General features: G+C 42.9%; 1 protein-coding gene across 1 annotated transcript in view; it reads left to right on the forward strand.

The window, feature by feature from the left end:
• Window positions 1-20,088, forward strand: part of LOC126249174 (probable glutamate receptor) — a 244,640-nt gene that overhangs the window by 101,127 nt on the left and 123,425 nt on the right. The window contains exons 3-4 of the mRNA XM_049950830.1: window positions 8,650-8,946; window positions 18,170-18,258. Coding sequence (XP_049806787.1) covers window positions 8,650-8,946; window positions 18,170-18,258 — 386 coding nt within the window. The remainder of the gene's footprint in view (window positions 1-8,649; window positions 8,947-18,169; window positions 18,259-20,088) is intronic.

Here is a 20,088-nt window from a genome sequence, read left to right on the forward strand (position 1 = left end):
AAAGTAAAGTTCTATGTACTGACTTGGCAGAAAATCCTAAGAAATTCTGGTCATATGTCAAAGCGGTAGGTGGATCAAAACAAAATGTCCAGACACTCTGTGACCAAAATGGTACTGAAACAGAGGATGACAGAATAAAGGCCGAAATACTAAATGTCTTTTTCCAAAGCTGTTTCACAGAGGAAGACTGCACTGTAGTTCCTTCTCTAGATTGTCGCACAGATTGCAAAATGGTAGATATCGAAATAGACGACAGAGGGATAGAGAAACAACTAAAACCGCTCAAAAGAGGAGAGGCCGCTGGACCTGATGGGATACCAGTTCGATTTTACACAGAGTACGCGAAGGAACTTGCCTCCCTTCTTGCAGCGGTGTACCGTAGGTCTCTAGAGGATTGGAAAAGGGCACAGGTCATCCCCGTTTTCAAGAAGGGACGTCGAACAGATGTGCAGAACTATAGACCTATATCTCTAACGTCGATCAGTTGTAGAATTTTGGAACACGTATTATGTTCGAGTATAATGACTTTTCTGGAGACTAGAAATCTACTCTGTAGGAATCAGCATGGGTTTCGAAAAAGACGGTCGTGTGAAACCCAGCTCGCGCTATTCGTCCACGAGACTCAGAGGGCCATAGACACGGGTTCACAGGTAGATGCCGTGTTTCTTGACTTCCGCAAGGCGTTCGATACAGTTCCCCACAGTCGTTTAATGAACAAAGTAAGAGCATATGGACTAGCAGACCAATTGTGTAATTGGATGGAAGAGTTCCTAGATAACAGAACGCAGCATGTCATTCTCAATGGAGAGAAGTCTTCCGAAGTAAGAGTGATTTCAGGTGTGCCGCAGGGGAGTGTCGTAGGACCGTTGCTATTCACAATATACATAAATGATCTTGTGGATGACATCCGAAGTTCACTGAGGCTTTTTGCGGATGATGCTGTGGTATATCGAGAGGTTGCAACAATGGAAAAATGTACTGAAATGCAGGAGGATCTGCAGCGAATTGACGCGTGGTGCAGGGAATGACAATTGAATCTCAATGTAGACAAGTGTAATGTGCTGCGAATACACAGAAAGATAGATCCCTTATCATTTAGCTCCAAAATAGCAGGTCTGCAAATGGAAGCAGTTAATTCCATAAATTATCTGGGAGTACGCATTAGGAGTGATTTAAAATGGAATGATCATATAAAGTTGATCGCTGGTGAAGCAGATGCCAGACAGATTCATTGGAAGAATCCTAAGGAAATGCAATCAGAAAACAAAGGAAGTAGGTTACAGTACGCTTGTTCGCCCACTGCTTGAATACTGCTCAGCAGTGTGGGATCCTTACCAGATAGGGTTGATAGAAGAGAGAGAGAAGATCCAACGGAGAGCAGCGCGCGAGATGATAAACTCCAGTGGAAGACTCTGCAGGAGAGACGCTCAGTAGCTCGGTACGGGCTTTTGTTGAAGTTTCGAGAACATACCTTCACCGAGGAGTCAAGCAGTATATTGCTCCCTCCTACGTATATCTCGCGAAGAGAGCATGAGGATAAAACCAGGGAGATTAGAGCCCACACAAAGGCATACCGACAATCCTTCTTTCCACGAACAATACGAGACTGGAATTGAAGGGAGAACCGATAGAGGTACTCAAGGTAACATCCGCCACACACCGTCAGATGGCTTGCGGAGTATGGATGTAGATGTAGATAGTGTGTGGGGTAGAGTACTTTCTGTACTACTGTTACATGCACCCTTTTCTTTCTCAGTAGCAAACTGTCCTTAGAAAGTACTATTGTTGGTAAGCCTGCGTCTGAGCACGAATCTCTCTAATTTTACTTCATAGTTTTTCGCTAGATAAATGAAGAAGGAAGTCACATTGCTGGCGGCTTCTAAGAATGTAAGCTCTCGGAATGTTAACAGTAAATTACAGTGTGATGCAGATCGTCTCTCCCGTAGCGTCTGCCACTGGAGTAGGTTCAGCATCTCTGCGAAGCTTTCGCGCTTACTAAATGAAAACGTAATAACGAAACGCGCATCATTGCACGAGATTTTTATTTACAGCATTACGTCTAAATCGTTAGTACATAATTCTGGCTATTTGCAGTGATAAGCCAAAACATTATAACCACTGACCACCGCGACGCTGGATGCGGGCTGCTGGCGTTGCAGGCATTTGGTGCGGTAACAAAGTACTGAACAAAGAAAAGTGTGAGGTCATCCACATGGGTACTAAAAGAAATCTGATAAATTTTTGGTATACGATAAATCGCACAAATCTAAGGGCTGTCATTTCGACTAAATACCTAGGAATTACAATTACGAGCAACTTAAATTGGACAGACCACTTAGGTAATATTGTGGGGAAGGCGAAACGAAGACTGCTTTTTGTTGGCAGAACACTTAGAAGATGCGACAAACCCACTACAGAGACAACCTACATTACACTTGTCCATCCTCTGCTGGAATACTGCTGCGCAGTGTGGGATTCTTACCAGGTAGGATTGACGGAGGACATCGAAAAAGTGCAAAGAAGGGCAGCTCGTCTCGTGTTATTGCGCTATAGTGGTGAGAGTGTCGCTGATATGATACGCGAGTTCGGGTGGCAGTCACTGAAACAAAGGCGGTTTTCTTTGCGGTGAGATCTGTTTACGAAATTTCAATCACCAACTTTCTCTTCCGAATGCGAAAATATTGACACCCACCTACGTAGGGGGAAATGATCATCATAATAAAATAAGAGAAATCAGAGCTCTAACGGAAACATTTAGGTTTTCCTTTTTCCCACGCGCCATTCGAGAGTGTAATGGTAGAGAAGTAGTATGAAAATGTTTCGATGAACCCTCTGCCAGGCACTTAAGTGTGAATTGCAGAGTAACCATGTAGATGTAGAATAGTATGTAAGCGGAGCAAACACGGCTGCAAGTGCGGAAATCCATTGAGATAAGCGACTTTGACAAAGGGCAGATTCTTATTAAGCAGAGTGAATGAGTATCTCGAAAACGGCGAAGGTGGTCGATTGTGCACGTGCAACTGTCGCGAGTATCTACGGAAAGAGGCAGAAGGACAGTGAAACTACCACTTGGCGCTAAATGGTTGGATGTCTACGACTCTACACAGAACGTGAGGTTCGAAGGCCTGTCCGCTCTGTAAAGAAGGATAGATGGTGATCTGTGACATCTCTGCCGAAAGAGCACATTGCTTGTTGACGCTCAAGTGTTTCGGAGCACACCGTTCATCGTACACCGTTGAACACGAAGCACCGCAGTAGACCCCTACGTGTTCGCATGTTGACCCAACGACATCGTCAATTACGACTGCAGTGGGCACAGGACCATCGGAACTCGACCGTCGATAATGGAAACGTGTCCGCTCTTCCAGTGAATCACATTTTTGTTACACTAGGTCGCTGGTCGTCTCCACAAACGCCGCCATCAAAGTGAACGGCGGTTCGAAACGTGCGGCGCAACACGAACAGAGGCTGGTGCGAACAGTATTATGCTATGGGAGACATTCTTCTGCGTTTGGGTGGGACCTGTGGTAGTAATCAAAGACACGCTGACAGCTGCGAACCATCGGCATCCCTTCACGCTGGATGTCCTACCCGACGACGATTTCCTCTTTCAGCAGTACAGTTTTCGGTGCCTGTAGTGAAGGCAGCAGAGGATCAAGTACGTAAAAAGACGAGGGCTCATAGAAGTCCTTGGGTAACAGAAGAAATATTGAATTTAATTGATGAAAGGAGAAAATATAAAAATCCAGTAAATGAAGCAGGCAAAAAGGAATACAAACGTCTCAAAAATGAGATCGACAGGAAATGCAAAATGGCTGAGCAGGGTGGCTAGAGGACAAATGTAAGGATGTAGAGGCTTATCTCACTGGGGGTAAGATAGATACTGCCTACAGGAAAATTAAAGAGACCTTTGGAGAAAAGAGAACCACTTGCATGAATATCAAGAGCTCAGATGGAAACCCAGTTCTCAGCAAAGAAGGGAAACCAGAAAGGTGGAAGGAGTATATAGAGCGTCTATACAAGGGCGATGTACTTGAGGACAATATTATGGAAATGGAAGAGAATGTAGATGAAGATGAAATGGGAGATACGATACTGCGTGAAGAGTTTGACAGAGCACTGAAAGACCTGAATCGAAACAAGGCCCCGGGAGTAGACAACATTCCATTAGAACTACTGACGGCCTTGGGAGAGCCAGTCCTGACAAAACTCTACCATCTGGTGAGCAATATGTATGAGACAGGCGAAATACCCTCAGACTTCAAGAAGAATATAATAATTCTAATCCCAAAGAAAGCAGGTGTTGACAGATGTGAAAATTACCGAACTATCAGTTTAATAAGTCACAGCTGCAGAATATTAACGCGAATTATTTACAGACGAATGGAAAAACTGGTAGAAGCCGACCTCGGGGAAGATCAGTTTGGATTCCGTAGAAATGTTGGAACACGTGAGGCAATACTGACCTTACGACTTATCTTAAAAATGGTTCAAATGGCTCTGAGCACTATGGGACTCAATTGCTGTGGTCATCAGTCCCCTAGAATTTAGAACTACTTAAACCTAACTAACCTAAGGACATCACACACATCCATGCCCGAGGCAGGATTCGAACCTGCGACCGTAGCAGTCGCACGGTTCCGGACTGCGCGCCTAGAACCGCGAGACCACCGCGGCCGGCGACTTATCTTAGAAGAAAGATTAAGGAAAGGCAAACCTACGTTTCTAGCATTTGTAGACTTAGAGAAAGCTTTTGACAATGTTGACTGGAATACTCTCTTTCAAATTCTAAAGGTGGCAGGGGTAAAATACAGGGAGCGAAAGGCTATTTACAATTTGCACAGAAACCAGATGGCAGTTATAAGAGTCGAGGGGTATGATAGGGAAGCAGTGGTTGGGAAGGGAGTGAGACAGGGGTGTACCCTCTCCCCGATGCTATTCAATCTGTATACTGAGCAAGCAGTAAAGGAAACAAAAGAAAAATTTGGAGTAGGTATTAAAATCCATGGAGAAGAAATAAAAACTCTGAGGTTCGCCGATGACATTGTAATTCTATCAGAGACAGCAAAGGACTTGGAAGAGCAATTGAACGGAATGGACAGTGTCTTGAAAGGAGGATATAAGATGAACATCAACAAAAGCAAAACGAGGATAATGGAATGTAGTCGAATTAAGTCGGGTGATGCTGAGGTAATTAGACACTTAAAGTAGTAAAGGAGTTTTGCTATTGGGCTATAACTGATGATGGTCGAAGTAGAGAAGATATAAAATGTAGACTGGCAATGGCAAGGAAAGCGTTTTTGAAGAAGAGAAATTTGTTAACATCGAGTATAGATTTAAATGTCAGGAAGTCGTTTCTGAAAGTATTTGTATGGGGTGTAGCCATGTATGGAAGTGAAACATGGACAATAAATAGTTTGGACAAGAAGAGAATAGAAGCTTTCGAAATGTGGTGCTACAGAAGAATGCTGAAGATTAGATGGGTAGGTCACATAACTAATGATGAAGTATTGAATAGAACTGGGGAGAAGAAGAGTTTGTGGCACAACTTGAGTAGAAGACGGGATCAGTTGGTAGGACATGTTCTGAGGCATCAATGGATCACCAATTTGGTACTGGAGGGCAGCGTGGAGGGTAAAAATCGTAGAGGGAGACCAAGAGATGAATACACTAAGCAGATTCAGAAGGACGTAGGTTGCAGTAAGTACTGGGAGATGAAGAAGCTTGCACAGGATAGGGTAACATGGAGAGCAGCATCAAACCAGTCTCAGGACTGAAGACCACAACAACAACAACAACAACAACAACAACTGAGTCAGAAGCGTGCTACAGTGGTTTGAGGAGCTCAAAATGGCTCTGAGCACAATGAGACTTAACAGCTGTGGTCATCAGTCCCCTAGAACTTAGAACTACTTAAACCTAACTAACCTAAGGACATCACACACATCCATGCCCGAGGCAGGATTCGAACCTGCGACCGTATCAGTCGCGCGGTTCCGGACTGCGCGCCTAGAACCGCGAGACCACCGCGGCCGGCGTTGATGTCCCGGCAACCAAATTCGCCTGATGTAAACCCTATGGAACCCATCTGGGTCGTTATCGGGCGCCATCACCGCGTATGCAGGTCAGCGGCCGTTATTTACGCGAATTAGATGACCTGTGGATCTAATGCCACATACCTCCACAAACCTACCAACGAACGGTCGGATCCCTGATACGCAGAATCAGCAATGATTTCGTTTCAAAGTCGGACAAGTAAGTAATTACGCAGGTGATCATAATTTTTTGGCTCATCACTGTATACTGCCTTGTAATCAAGTCTGAGCTCATAACGGAATGGTTGCCCTATTTTTATTACGCCCATGTTGTATCAGTAAGATTACATGGTGTACAGATTCATTCTTAAAGCGTGAAAACTTCCAGTCGCTTTCTGACACCGTCTGTTGAATTATGTGAACTTCTTTCTACCTTTCGTCATTCCGTAATGCCGAGTCTCTTCAGCAACGGTTGGATACTTAAACGTTACGGCCTCACTTTCCAGCTGGCCCTGTCGACACTGACAGTTAAAAGAAACTGCTCTCTCAATGGAAGTGTTTAGATGTTTCAAGCACAGGAGATTCAGACGTAGGCAGCTGTTAATGGCTCACTATGTAAGCGTGGAACACAAGGAAAAAGTAAAGTTCACAGAATTTCGTTGCGGTTCACTAATGAAACGCTTACTAGCGCCGCTTAGTTGACTTGAGTCGGTGTTTCTTTGCTCGGCTCTATAGCAGGAATTTTTCTTCCCTTGTTATTGATGTAAAAATCTCACAGCATTTGACTTCCGAACAAAATTTAAAGGAACTTTCGTCTCAAGATTTAGGTGCTAACTCACTATTCACGATACATGTTATTTGCCGTGTCACGCAGTTGTAGTTCAAGTTATCTTTATTTTGTCGCATGGGCTATGCTGCGTATATATACGGCCGTTTGACGTTATCTTTAAACAGGGAGTTGACTTACTGTAAATGATTTTTCCATCTGCTAACTGCGTGTCACAAATCTGGTTGTCCTAAACAGTATACGATCTGTACGTTTTGTAGGATCTTTATCACCGTTGTACTCTCCATCACTGATTTATCAAATTTTCTTATAGACGTAACTCACAGGAATGTACTACCACAAAACTGATTATTTTACACGAAATATCTGTCCGCTTTTGTATTTCTTGAGATTATGATGAGTTACAGTAATCAAAGGAAAATATTGGTAAATAGTAATTATTTATTTATTATTTACTTAGCTTATGGCATTACGTGCCAATAGAGGTACAGACATAATAGACAGCAGCTACAAAAAAGCATAAAAGAATTAACAATTTTAACAACCAACATAGACATAAAAGGATTTATATTCCAACGTCAAGGTGTTCAATCCATTGTATCGCCGGTGCAGATACCTCTAGGAAGTCAATCCAGTTTCCCTTACAAGAGCAGAAAGTCAGTCGCTGCGAAGATCCTGGATGGATTGTCTCGGTGCGCTGAAGTTACAGTCCGGAGATGTTATTTTTCCACATTTATGGTATGGAGCGGCAGAACTGCAATCTCGTGAAACGTCTCTATAGATCGATCCAGACTCCTTTTAAGTAGAAAATCAGTAGTGTAAGCTGCGTCTCAGCCCATTCATTTCAAACAAAATTTCTAGCATCTTGACAAAACGAACAAAATTTCTGTTTTTGAAAACCGGCTAGTGAGAGCTGTTGTTTGTGAACATAAGGCACTTTGCGGCTATACGTCAAGTTATTTGGTTAGTTAGGGGATTTTCACGTGGGTCAGGACTAGGAAAGCTCTACGAAGAAGTACAATACAGTTTGTTGTACGTGATTATAAAAACTAGATAAATATATATATTCTTAATATTTGCAACTATTCTTCAGTTGCTACTAAGAGTGAGAGGGGAAAATGTCATCCGACTTTTGCAAATTATTGTTATTTTGTTTTTAACCAAACATATTTCACGTATTCATATTTTTATCTTTTCCATTCTTTTCGCGTGTCCATTGATTCTTGTACAAGCACTAAAGGATAACAGTAAAGGTTTCCAATCCATAGCATGTCACAACTCTGCATTTCACTGCACATAAACACGTGTACAGTGACATGAATAGTGACGAAGGAAGATTATTAGAAATGAAAAGCATACTTGTGACACAACTGGAAACCTATACTGTGTTTATCTAACGCTTACACAAGAACCAACGCACACTCAAAAAGAATAGGAAACATACAAAATCACTGATGATGCCTAACATGAATAGACGAAACAGGCCTGGTTAAAAAGAAAATAAATATTCACTTACAAAAGACTAATAACATTTGTTTATATATACATGATAAACGTAATCAGAGAAATATAATTGATGACTGATAGATTTGGAGACCAACTGAATTACTTTGAGTACTAGTTGCAAAAGACGCATATCGATGTTGCATTTCTAATATCTAGGCACCTTTCGGAACTTCATTGTTCCTGTGGTATCAAAAAATTTCTTTCTTGTGTGAAATATGCTTCGCGCATGCGTAGGCTTTTCGTGCTTTCCATAAATTAATATTTTAGCGCTTTGGAATTCTGGTATGATTGTTGATTTGTTTCCTTTTGTTTCCCTTGCAGCTAACACAAAGCACGATTTCAAAATCCAAATGGCTGATGATTGCTGAAGAAGGTTTTGATATCAATAACATTCTCGCTGGCGCATTCATCCCTTTTAATACAGAGTTTGTGTTAGCCATGCGTAACGGAGAAATTTACAATGTTAGTGAAATATACCAAGTTTCTCCCGAATTCTCTTTAACGACAGTGGCCCTTGGTGAATGGGACCCTAAGAGGAATCGCAGCTGGAATATACCGAGCATTTACAGACGAAGGACCGACTTACAGGGCGTTACTTTAAATGTAACAACTTTGGAGGTATGTATAGCCATAAGTTTTCATTGGTTCTTGTTAACACTGTAGCTACTTTTAGTCAAGTAATTGCTACAAAGTCTGAATTGAAGTAGTTTAAATTAAAGCTTAGGTTTTCATGTGCAGTATTTTGGATACTGCCGTAAACAGTTTATTATTATCGAACATACGAGATTTAACTAGTTTAAGTGGCTTACGAGAACTATTAAATACCCAATTAATTCTAAGACATTAACGTTAGTAACTTTTCTTTCAGAAGAGAATCTTAAGTTATTCGGTTCTTATGTGGTTATAATTATATTATACGTGGAGTTATTAATATTAGTCAGGAAACCGCTCTGCAGAATTCCACCCACTTGTGTACACCTCTCGAGAGGTTAGCTACAGAAGACACTTAGAGGAGACGCAACTTCGTAGATCTATTGCAAAACGCTTCGTTATTTCTGGTTCAGCACTTAACAAAGAAGGTAGTTCTCTAGAATACCTGGCACCTATTTTCATATTTAGACCGCACTGACAAAATAAACCCACAGATTTGTAGTGAATCGGACTGTCACGATTTTCTTTAATTGTTTTCTCTAGCTGTAATGTCCTTGGTTTTATTCTTGTCAATATTTTTTGCAGTATTCCCTTTAATACATCAAATTATTCTTCTCTTTTTTCTGCTTTTTTGTGTGACGAGAAAATTATGGCTCTTCATGATCAGAATAAAAACAGGCAGTTAAATCCATTCAAAAGCTGTAACAGCATTGACAACAAAATATTAACGCTTAATGGCCCAGGATGAATATAACAGAACTCAGTAAGCTGCGTTATGACTGTCACATATCGGTACGTGTTACTGTTTCCTTTTATGCCACTATTTAGTGGTTATTTTTTTAGCATACTGGACGTATGTGCTTAGGAGGAAAGCGTTGCGTATTTCTCACTAGGAATGTGTGTTTCCTGTGTGTTCTCAGTTCCCGTTTGTAGACAGGTGGTGTCAGTAAGTTTCATAAGGAGAGGTGAGCTTGCCCAGGAATGGGACAGTTTTTGCGGAAGTAGGGTCGTGGACTGCTCTGTGCTTTGTTGGCAGATCCTGCAGTTCAGGGCAGAGGACGCCGTGCCGCCACCGCCGACCTCAGAGAATAATTGAGCACGACATTTTTGCCTTTTATCTGCGCAGATCAAAGGACGGAATGCGGTTACGTCGTTAAACCAGTGTGCGAAACTCAGTTATTTTCACTCCAAAATTTTGGTGTAGTCAATAGAATGAGTCGCCTTCCACCACTGCGTTTGGCTTGAAGACGCTGACCAGTCGAGGAGACACTGGTCCACAGGAGTACCTACATCGTGTTTGCTAATGTGTGTTTTGTATGCGAAGAGTGGGAAGTATCTTCTTTGTTCCCATGTCTTTTTTCTTAAATAAGCGATATTCTCATTTGTCACATTGGCAACAAAATTGAGTCATCCCCTCCAAGAAGAGTCTTTTTTTGTGAGCAGTTGAGGGTTTTGGACTATGATTCCGGTTGTTTCATCTTCCAGGCACCATCTGATACGTTGATCGGTGCACGCTGGCTGATATGGGGGAAATGTAAGCGTCGCAATTGAGGTAGTGCGATCCATATTCTGCGCAGTTCGCTACTTAACTAATTTGTCACACAACTTCTGTTACTTAATTGCTTATAGTATGCCGTATCCTTCTGTATCGTTACCTATGAATCCGTGAGCTGTTAATATGAGGAGATCTCGTTAGCTTTTATCGGTAGAGTCATCAACATAATTTGGTAACTTTCCACAGTATTAGCGCCATTTTGTAATTTCATTTGAGATTTTAGAGAACTTTACTCTGGGTTAATTTTATTTATATTATGTCAGTCATTATGATTTGACTTATATTTTAAGATTCTTTACTGTCCTACAACTTTCCGATGGTCAGGTGACGCATAAGCAATAAATATAATCTATTGTACCCCTGGGCTGCAGATCACACTGTGACGCTGTTTTTGTGGACAAAACTCAACAATCAGTTTGTTAAAAATTCAGAGAAGGTGACGAGCATTGCATTCGCTCATCTTGTATGCTTATAGATCTGTTTATTGCCCAGAGAGTAATTTCGATTTCCCCTTGGTCTATAATTGGTCGCAACTTTCAAAGTGCCGACAGAAAAGGCGCAGAAACCAATGTTCCGCTGGAACTATTGAGTCTTCACAATTCAGACAATATTGACATTCACAAACTAATTTTTAAAAATTCCTATATTATATATAATTTATATGTGACGGGGGTAAAATTTCTCGCAGTACTGATCAGATAATTTCCCGCTATCAGAATCCTTGAAAACTGTACTGCACACAATCACATTGGCATTCACAAAATATTTATAAAAATTTCTTTAACTTACGTTATTGGTGACAGACGTGAAATTTCGCGCAGCACTGATCAGATGATTTAGCGCTAGCGGAATCCTTGGAAGTTGTACTGTGCACAACCCGATTTACGACGTATTCGTATTGATATAAACATGTGGTGTAAAGAACTGAAGATAAGAGATTGTATGTAACTCAGTTCCAATCGGTTTAAAGCGTGTGAGACAACGAAAGGAGAAAATCCCTGGAGAGAAAAATGTTCAAATGTGTTTAAATCATATGGGACTTAAGTGCTAAGGTCATCAGTCCCTAAGCTTACACACTACTTAACCTAAATTATCCTAAGGACAAACACACATACCCATGCCCGAAGGAGGACTCGAACCTCCGCCGGGACCACCCGCACAGTCCATGACTGCAGCGCCCAAGACCGCTCGGCTAATCCCGCGCGGCTCCCTGGAGAGATGTGTGCTCCAATATTATGCAGAGGGAAACCTGTATTGGCGATACCTGCCATGATGAATAAAATACACTACTGACCATTACAATTGCTACACCTAGAAGAAATGCAGATGATAAACGGGTATTCATTGGACAAATATATTATACTAGAACTGACATGTGATTACATTTTCACGCAATTTGGGTGAGAAATCAGTACCCAGAACAACTACCTCTCAGAACAACTACCTCTGCTCGTAATGACGGCCTTGATACGCCTGGGCATTGAGTCAAACAGAGATTGGATGGCGTGTACAGATACAGCTGCCCATGCAGCTTCAACACGATACCACAGTTCATCAAGAGTAGTGACTGGCGTATTGTGACGAGCCAGTTGCTCGGCCACCATTGACCAGACGTTTTCAATTGGTAAGAGATATGGAGAATATGCTGGCCAGGGCACCAGTACAACATTTTCTGTATCCAGAAAAGCCCATACAGGACCTGCAACATGCGGTCATGCATTGTCCTGCTGAAATGTAGGGTTTCGCAGGGATCGAAGGAAGGGTAGAGCCACGGGTCGTAACATATCTGAAATGTAACGTCTACTGTTCAAAGTGCCGTCAATGCGAACAAGAGGTGACCGAGACGTGTAACCAATGGCACCCCATACCATCACGCCGGGTGATACGCCAGTATGGCGATGACGAATACACGCTTCCAATGTGCGTTCACCGCGATGTCACCAAACACGGATGCGACCATAATGATGCTGTAAACAGAACCTGGATTCATCCGAAAAAATGACGTTTTGCTATTCGTGCACCCAGGTTCGTCGTTGAGTACATCATCGCAGGCGCTCCTGTCTGTGACGCAGCGTCAAGGGTAACCGCAGCCATGGTCTCCGAGCTGATAGTCCATGCTGCTGCAAACTTCGTCGAACTGTTCGTGCAGATGGTTGTTGTCTTGGAAACGTCCCCATCTGTTGACTCAGGGATCGAGACGTGGCTGCACGAACCATTACAGCCATGAAGGTAAGATGCGTGTCATCTCGACTGCTAGCGATACGAGGCCGTTGAGATCCAGCACGGCGTTCCGTATTACCCTGCTGAACCCACGGATTCCATATTCCGCTAACAATCATTGGATCTCGACCAACGCGAGCAGCAATGTCGCGATACGATAAACCGCAATCGTGATAGGCTACAATCCGACCTTCATCGAAGTCGGAAACGTGATGGAGCGCATTTCTCCTCCTTACACGAGGCATCACAACGACGTTTCACCAGGCAACGCCGGTCAACTGCTGAATGTGTATGAGAAATCGGATGGAAACTTTCCTCATGGCAGCACGTTGTAGGTGTCGCCACCGGCGGCAACCTTGTGTGAATGCTATGAAAAGCTAATCATTTGCATATCACAGCATCTTCTTCCTGTCGGTTAAATTTCGCGTCTGTAGCACGTCATCTTCGTGGTGTAGCAATTTTAATGGCCAGTAGTGTAGATCTGCTATAGCTTTAGCGCAGGCATGAGCAAACTTTGGTAACCCGCGGGCTTGATTCACGTGCTTACATAAACTGGCGGACCTCCTCGTCACCTGACGCGACAATAGCGCTCCTAGCGCATAAAGCCAAAGCTATAGCGCCAGTGAAGTTAACGTTCATAGGGTAAATCACCAACAGCAACCCTTTCCCATCATACCACGGCACCAAATTGTGCCTCAAAATACACGTTTTTAAAAGTACGTTCATTTCACGTTCACCCGATCTTCAGATGTTTACGTTTACTAACGTGTCGTTCAAATGTTCAAATGTGTGTGAATTCCTAAGGGACCACACTACTTAAACTAACTTATGCTAAGAACAACACACACACACACACACACACACACACACACACACACACACACACACACACACATGCCCGAGGGAGGACCCGAACCTTTGGCGGGAGAGGCTGCGCAATCCGCGACATGGCGCCTAAGGCCGCGGGGCCACTCCTCGCGGCTAACGTGTCGTAAAGATTGCTTCTTTACTTAAGACGTTATAAAAAACCTATGTTAAAAACTTAAGTTACAAAATTCTACAACGTCGTTAGTAAAGAAACAATGTTCACGACACGTAAATAACTGTAAACATCTAAAGGTGGGACGTCAGACATGAGATGTCATAATGGAAAAATAAATGAACTTAAAATTAACTGATTGCAGCTAACGGAATATAGATTAACTTCAGTTTCAACCGTCGCAGCATTCTAATACAGTGATAAGCCAAAATATTACGACAACTGTCCGCTTCGACGTAGGATGCCTCCTGGTTGCGTCGAGGACACGTGACACAGTAACAAAAGTACGTAAGCGGAGCAGACACGGACGGCGGAACACTCTGGCGAAGATATGGGCTGAAATAGGGAAATCCATTGAGATAATCTACTTTGACAAAGAGCAGATTATTATTACGCAGAGCCTGTGGACGAGGAACGCGAAAACGGCGAAGCTGGTCTAATGTTCACGTTCTACTGTCGCGATCATCTACGGAAAGAGGTAGGACAGTGAAACTACCACCAGGCAGGCTAAACGACTGGACGACGACGACTCTTCATAGAACGTGGGGTTCGGAGGCTTTTCTGCTTGGTAGAGAAAGATAGATGGTGATCTGTGGCATATCTGCCGAAACAGGATAATGATGGTGCAAGCGCAATGTTTTGGAACACACCGTTCATTGTACATTGTTGAACATGGAGCTCTGAAGCAAACCACACTTACGTGTTCACATGTTGACCCAACGACATCGTCAGTTACGACTGCAGTGGGCACGGGACCATCGGGATTCGACGGTCGATCAATGGAAATGTGTCGTCCTTTCGGGTGAATCACATTTGTGCGACAGTCGGTCTCTGGTTGTCTCCACAAACGCCGTCCCATCGATGTGAATGACGATTCGAAACGTGGACGCGCCGAGGACGCAGGCTGGCGGGAACAGTATTAGGCTATGGGAGACATTCTCCTGCGCGTGCATAGGACCTGTGGTAGTAACTGAAACCATACTTACAGCTGCGAACTACCTCATCCAATCATGCTTAATGTCTTCCCCGACGGCAATGTCATCTGTCAGCAGTATAACTGTCCGTGTCTCGGAGTCAGAACCGTGCTACGGTGGTTTGAGGATCATTATAGTGAACTCATGTTGATGTCTCGGTGACCGAATTCGCCTGATGAAACCCTATGGAATCCATCTGGGTCGCTATGGGGAGCCATCACCACGTACGAAGATCAGCGCTCTTTATTTACGCTGATAACATGACCTGTGCGTAGACATCTAATGCCACCTACCAGCATATTTTCGAATCTCTAATACGCAGAATCAGTGATGCGTTTCGTGCCAAAGACGGACAAACAAGCTATTTAGGAGGTGGTCATAATGTTTTGGCTCATCAGTGTATGTCCTCAACGCACAAGAATTATTTAATAACGTTAATACGTAAATACCCGAACATGTGTCCCGGGCGGAACCCACAGCGAGCACCTCGGTTTCTCCCCCACGAAATTTTTCCGGGACCCGGACTGAACCAATCGCGGGCCGTATCCGGCTCGCGGGCCACCAGTTGCCCACCCGAGCTTTAGCAGATGGAATAGTCAGGCGTCTTACGTCACTGTGATGTCTTCGATTTTTTCCACTGGTCTTGTGTGCACAAGATGGACAAGACATGAGTTTCCAGCGCATTTGACAGCAGGAAAGTCATCTGAGACGGACATACAGTGGTTCAAAAAATGGTTCAAATGGCTCTGAGCACTATGGGACACAACTGCTGTGGTCATAAGTCCCCTAGAACTTAGAACTACTTAAACCTAACTAACCTAAGGACATCACACACATCCATGCCCGAGGCAGGATTCGAACCTGCGACCGTAGCAGTCGCACGGTTCCGGACTGCGCGCCTAGATCAGCGAGACCGCCGCAGCCGATGGACATACAGTGCACTCAGGCATTAAAGTCGTGTATGAGCTGGGCTTTGCACAGACCATCATGACAAGAGTTTTACAATGCACACCTCGATTCAGGCTGAACGCAGATAAAAGTGCTGCGGCCACAAACTTAGGACTATAGGTGGCGCCGTCGACTAGCTTGGGTTGTAACAGCAAGTGGTTGAGGCTCAGTCCAGCAGATTACGTCCAAGATCATTGATGGACGAAAACAAATAAGTAGTCATATCAGGAACAATGTCAGTGAAGCAGACATTCGGACTTTTGGAGGCTATATCGCTACGACGAGGTATGAGTTCATTGGCAAAAATCAGGAGGCAATGGATCTTTCATGACACAAGGATGTAATTCATGGGTTACCCTAGAATTCATGAGTGGAAATGGAATCCTTAGTTGGTCTCTCAGGGCTTTCACAGGGTTTGTTCACCTGGAGCTCCACGCAGGTGAGATGTATTATAAGCACCACAATTTACCGCTACATCTCTTTCGAGCTGTGCTAGAATGGTCCAATGAATATTCCACATAAAGATGCAATCCCGCACCCGGAAATGACTTACTCGCCACCCTATCAAGAACACCTGGAAGTCTGTTGAACAGTATGTGCAAGTCTACGACATTGCGCCGATCAGTCTCCGTGACTTGTGGGTGAGTGATGAATTGTTGTGTGTTAACATGACTCCCTGTTGCCTCCACTGCTTTGTGGATCACATACTACGACAAACACAGAAGGAGAAAAATTGCAGTTTGTAGCGGAACTGGACTCGGGCCATGACCCCTGCCACGTGTAGTGAAATACCAACTGCGTTATCCCGGTTCGCCTCGCAGCCCAGCTCGAAACTTTAGCTTCCCTGTAGTTCCTTACCATTACTTCCAATCTCACAGTCGTATTTGCAAAATTCTGAGGGACAATTCCCCCCAAACAATTAACCATAGTGACAGAGACCCCTCACCCCCCATGAACCACGGACCTTGCCGTTGGTGGGGAGGCTTGCGTGCCTCAGCGAAACATAGCCGTGCCGTAGGTGCAACCACAAAGGCGGGGTATCTGTGGTTATCTGTTGAGAGGCCAGACAAACGTGTGGTTCCCGAAGAGGGGCAGCAGCCTTTTCAGTAGTTGCAGGGGCAACAGTCTGGATGATTGACTGATCTGGCCTTTTAACACTAACCAAACCGGCCCTGCTGTGCTGGTACTGCGAACGGCTGAAAGCAAGGGGAAACTACAGCCGTAATTTTTCCCGAGGGCATGCAGCTTTACTGTATGGTTAAATGAAGATGGCGTCCTCTTGGGTGAAATATTCCGGAGCTAAAATAGTCCCCCATTCGGATCTGCGGGTGGGGACTACTCAGGAGGACGTTGTTATCAGAAGAAAGAAAACTGGCGTTCTACGGATCGGAGCGTGGAATGTCAGATCCCTTAATCGGGCAGGTAGGTTAGAAAATTTAAAAAGGGAAATGAATAGGTTAAAGTTAGACATAGTCGGAATTAGTGAAGTTCGGTGGCAGGAGGTACAAGACTTCTGATCAGGTGAGTACAGGATTATAAATACAAAATCAAATAGGGGTGATGCAGGAGTAGGTTTAATAATGAATAGGAAAATAGGAATGCGGGTAAGCTACTACAAACAGCATAGTGAACGCATTATTGTGGCCAAGATAGATACGAAGCGCACGCCTACCACAGTAGTACAAGTTTATATGCCAACTATCTCCGCAGATGAAGAGATTGATGAAATGTATGATGAGATAAAAGAAATTATTCAGATAGTGAAGGGAGATGAAAATTTAATAGTCATGGGTGACTGGAATTCGTCAGTAGGAAAAGGGAGAGAAGGAAACATAGTAGGTGAATATGGATTTGGGGTAAGAAACGAAAGAGGAAGCCGCCTGGTGGAATCTGATGTAGATATCATGAGAGCAGACCAAACAGACGAGTGGTGTTTTAAGGTTATGGGGATAAGCATGCGACGAACTGAATCTCGGAGTCGATATATGAGGCGTTATCCGAAAGTGCAGGGCAGGAGTCTGAGGTCGAATCCCGATCCGGCGCCCTGTTATAGCTTGTAAGAAGTGTTCATCAGAATAAAAATTGTGAATTCTGAGGTTTTTTTTTAGAGTCCTGGCAGAGAGGTATCAAACTATTATAGCCCGCAGCATTCGATGAAGACTGTCGACGAAATATTCTGCACAAAAATTGAATCGTCGGCGTATCTGGACACCAGAAAGCAGACAGAACATCAACGTTTCTGAGCTAGTCTGTAATTTACAAAAACTAGAGGGAATAAGTTGCAAAATTACTTCTTCATGAAAAACTCTTTCATTTTAATTCACATAATACTTTATAAATGTTTAATGTGTTGGTCTTTAAATAATTTTTAGGTTTTAACAAAATTTCTGCTGCTTTTCTAACTTAAAGAAACAAACTGTTGATCTCAGTCTTTGTGTTCGTGTCTTTCTCTAGTATTCTCCAATGTTAACGCTGAACGAGAATGGCATTGGTGGTTTCTTTGGCATTGTTTGGACCCACCTCGAGAAAACACTAAATTTCAAGTGAGTACGAAATTGGATTAACTTAACGTTGTCAGTATCTTTACTTTAGACTCCTTTCCATTGACTATATACATAAACATTTCGTTTTTACACGTTATTTATTAACTCCTAGATAATTGTTGGTTTCATATTGCTCAAGGTCATATTATAATGAAACAGAACAGTTGGATCAATGTCAAAAACACGGTAGACTACCATATAGCTTTATAGCAACATGAAACTATTTAAAGAATATTCAAGAACGCTTCTTTTTGGACGCGTTTTTCTGATTGTAGATTTTTCAACCCAAATAGTTCCTCATACGTCATAACAGACCGTAAATTATATATTTCGCACTCATATTAAAATGAAAGTTTGAGGTGGAAAATAATACCCCATAATCGAATATATCTTTTACGTATATTTCCCGATGTATGACTTCGATAAGACCATCTGAGAAAAATCGGAATATTGAAAAATATTCATATACCCATGAATACGAGTATGTCTCTAATATAGGAAACATTTCGCAGTAGTTATTTATTGTTATAGCCAGTTTGAGGGTGTAATGAGAACAATTTATATCTGTATCATTAGCGAGAATCAAATAAGTATTAAATTGTAGATTTCTTAAAAAATAATAATACTGTGTCTAAGAACCCCTCGTTGCTTCATAGAAGCTTTTACAGGCAATTGATTTCCGTAGGTTATTTTAAATGTTTACATTTTCTCCTAACAACTACTAGAATTAGGTCATTTTGTTATTACAACAGGTATCTACAAATACGAAACTAATCTGCTTTCCCTTCCATTTGTTTCCTAAATAGAGGTTGATGAGAGAAGTAACTGTCCACCATGTCTTCGCAATATAGAGGCTACAATGTTAGCACCTAGATAAGAAAAAGCAGGTGTAGTGATGTGACGCTTAATAATTTCGTCACCTACTGAGCTTAGATTGTATGGACGTCCTCGAAGGACCTATTACTTGCTGAAATTTATTTTTCACGAGGCGTGGTAACCTTCATCTTTTCTTGGATCCCGCTGCAATACTTAACACGACAGATTACAAAATAAATAAGAAAAGTAGGCTCATTAAATGGACGAGTCGACATTTGCTGATAATGATCTTGCTATCCACGGGACGCTAAAATTATTCAGTAACGAACTCCCCGTAACCACACGAAGAGCAATGTTGGTTTCATGCATAATATATTTCTCAACTGATCTGGCTTCCTGCACCCGCTGAAAATGAGCGTGAAATGAGATCAATTAGAACTGTGGAGGGACCGGTGACCTTGATATCTAAATAAACTCAAGAATTTGCACTGTTGCTCCCATTTAAACAGCTTCACAACAGTCATCGGAGCATCGACGGACATGGGATGTAGACGACGTACACACGCTCGGTGTATTGCTGCTCTGATGGTGTTTGTGAACCTGTGTAAGTAAATCAAAATGTGATCACTACTGTAGATTCTTCAGTTCAACCAGAAAATTAGGCTTGTAGATTCGAGATCCACGATGACGTGTGGGTACATTAACACTGGAAATGCCACGCGGCATTAGCCGAGCGGTCTTGGGCGCTACAGTCATGGACTGCGCGGCTGGTCCCGGCGGAGGTTCGAGTCCTCCCTCGGGTATGGGTGTGTGTGTTTGTCCTTACGATAATTTAGGTTAAGTAGTGTGTAAGCTTAGGGACTGATGACCTTAGCAGTTAAGTCCCATAAGATTTCACACACATTTGAACATTTTTTGAACACTGGAAATGTTTTTGTGGAGGTTGACATTTTTTTGACATGTGTAATAGTAAAACAGAGGTTCTTTCAGGATTAATAGTTACAAGATATAACG

This window comes from Schistocerca nitens, chromosome 3 (genome assembly GCF_023898315.1).
Source record: "Schistocerca nitens isolate TAMUIC-IGC-003100 chromosome 3, iqSchNite1.1, whole genome shotgun sequence".
In the NCBI taxonomy this organism is placed as follows: Eukaryota; Metazoa; Arthropoda; class Insecta; order Orthoptera; family Acrididae; genus Schistocerca; species Schistocerca nitens.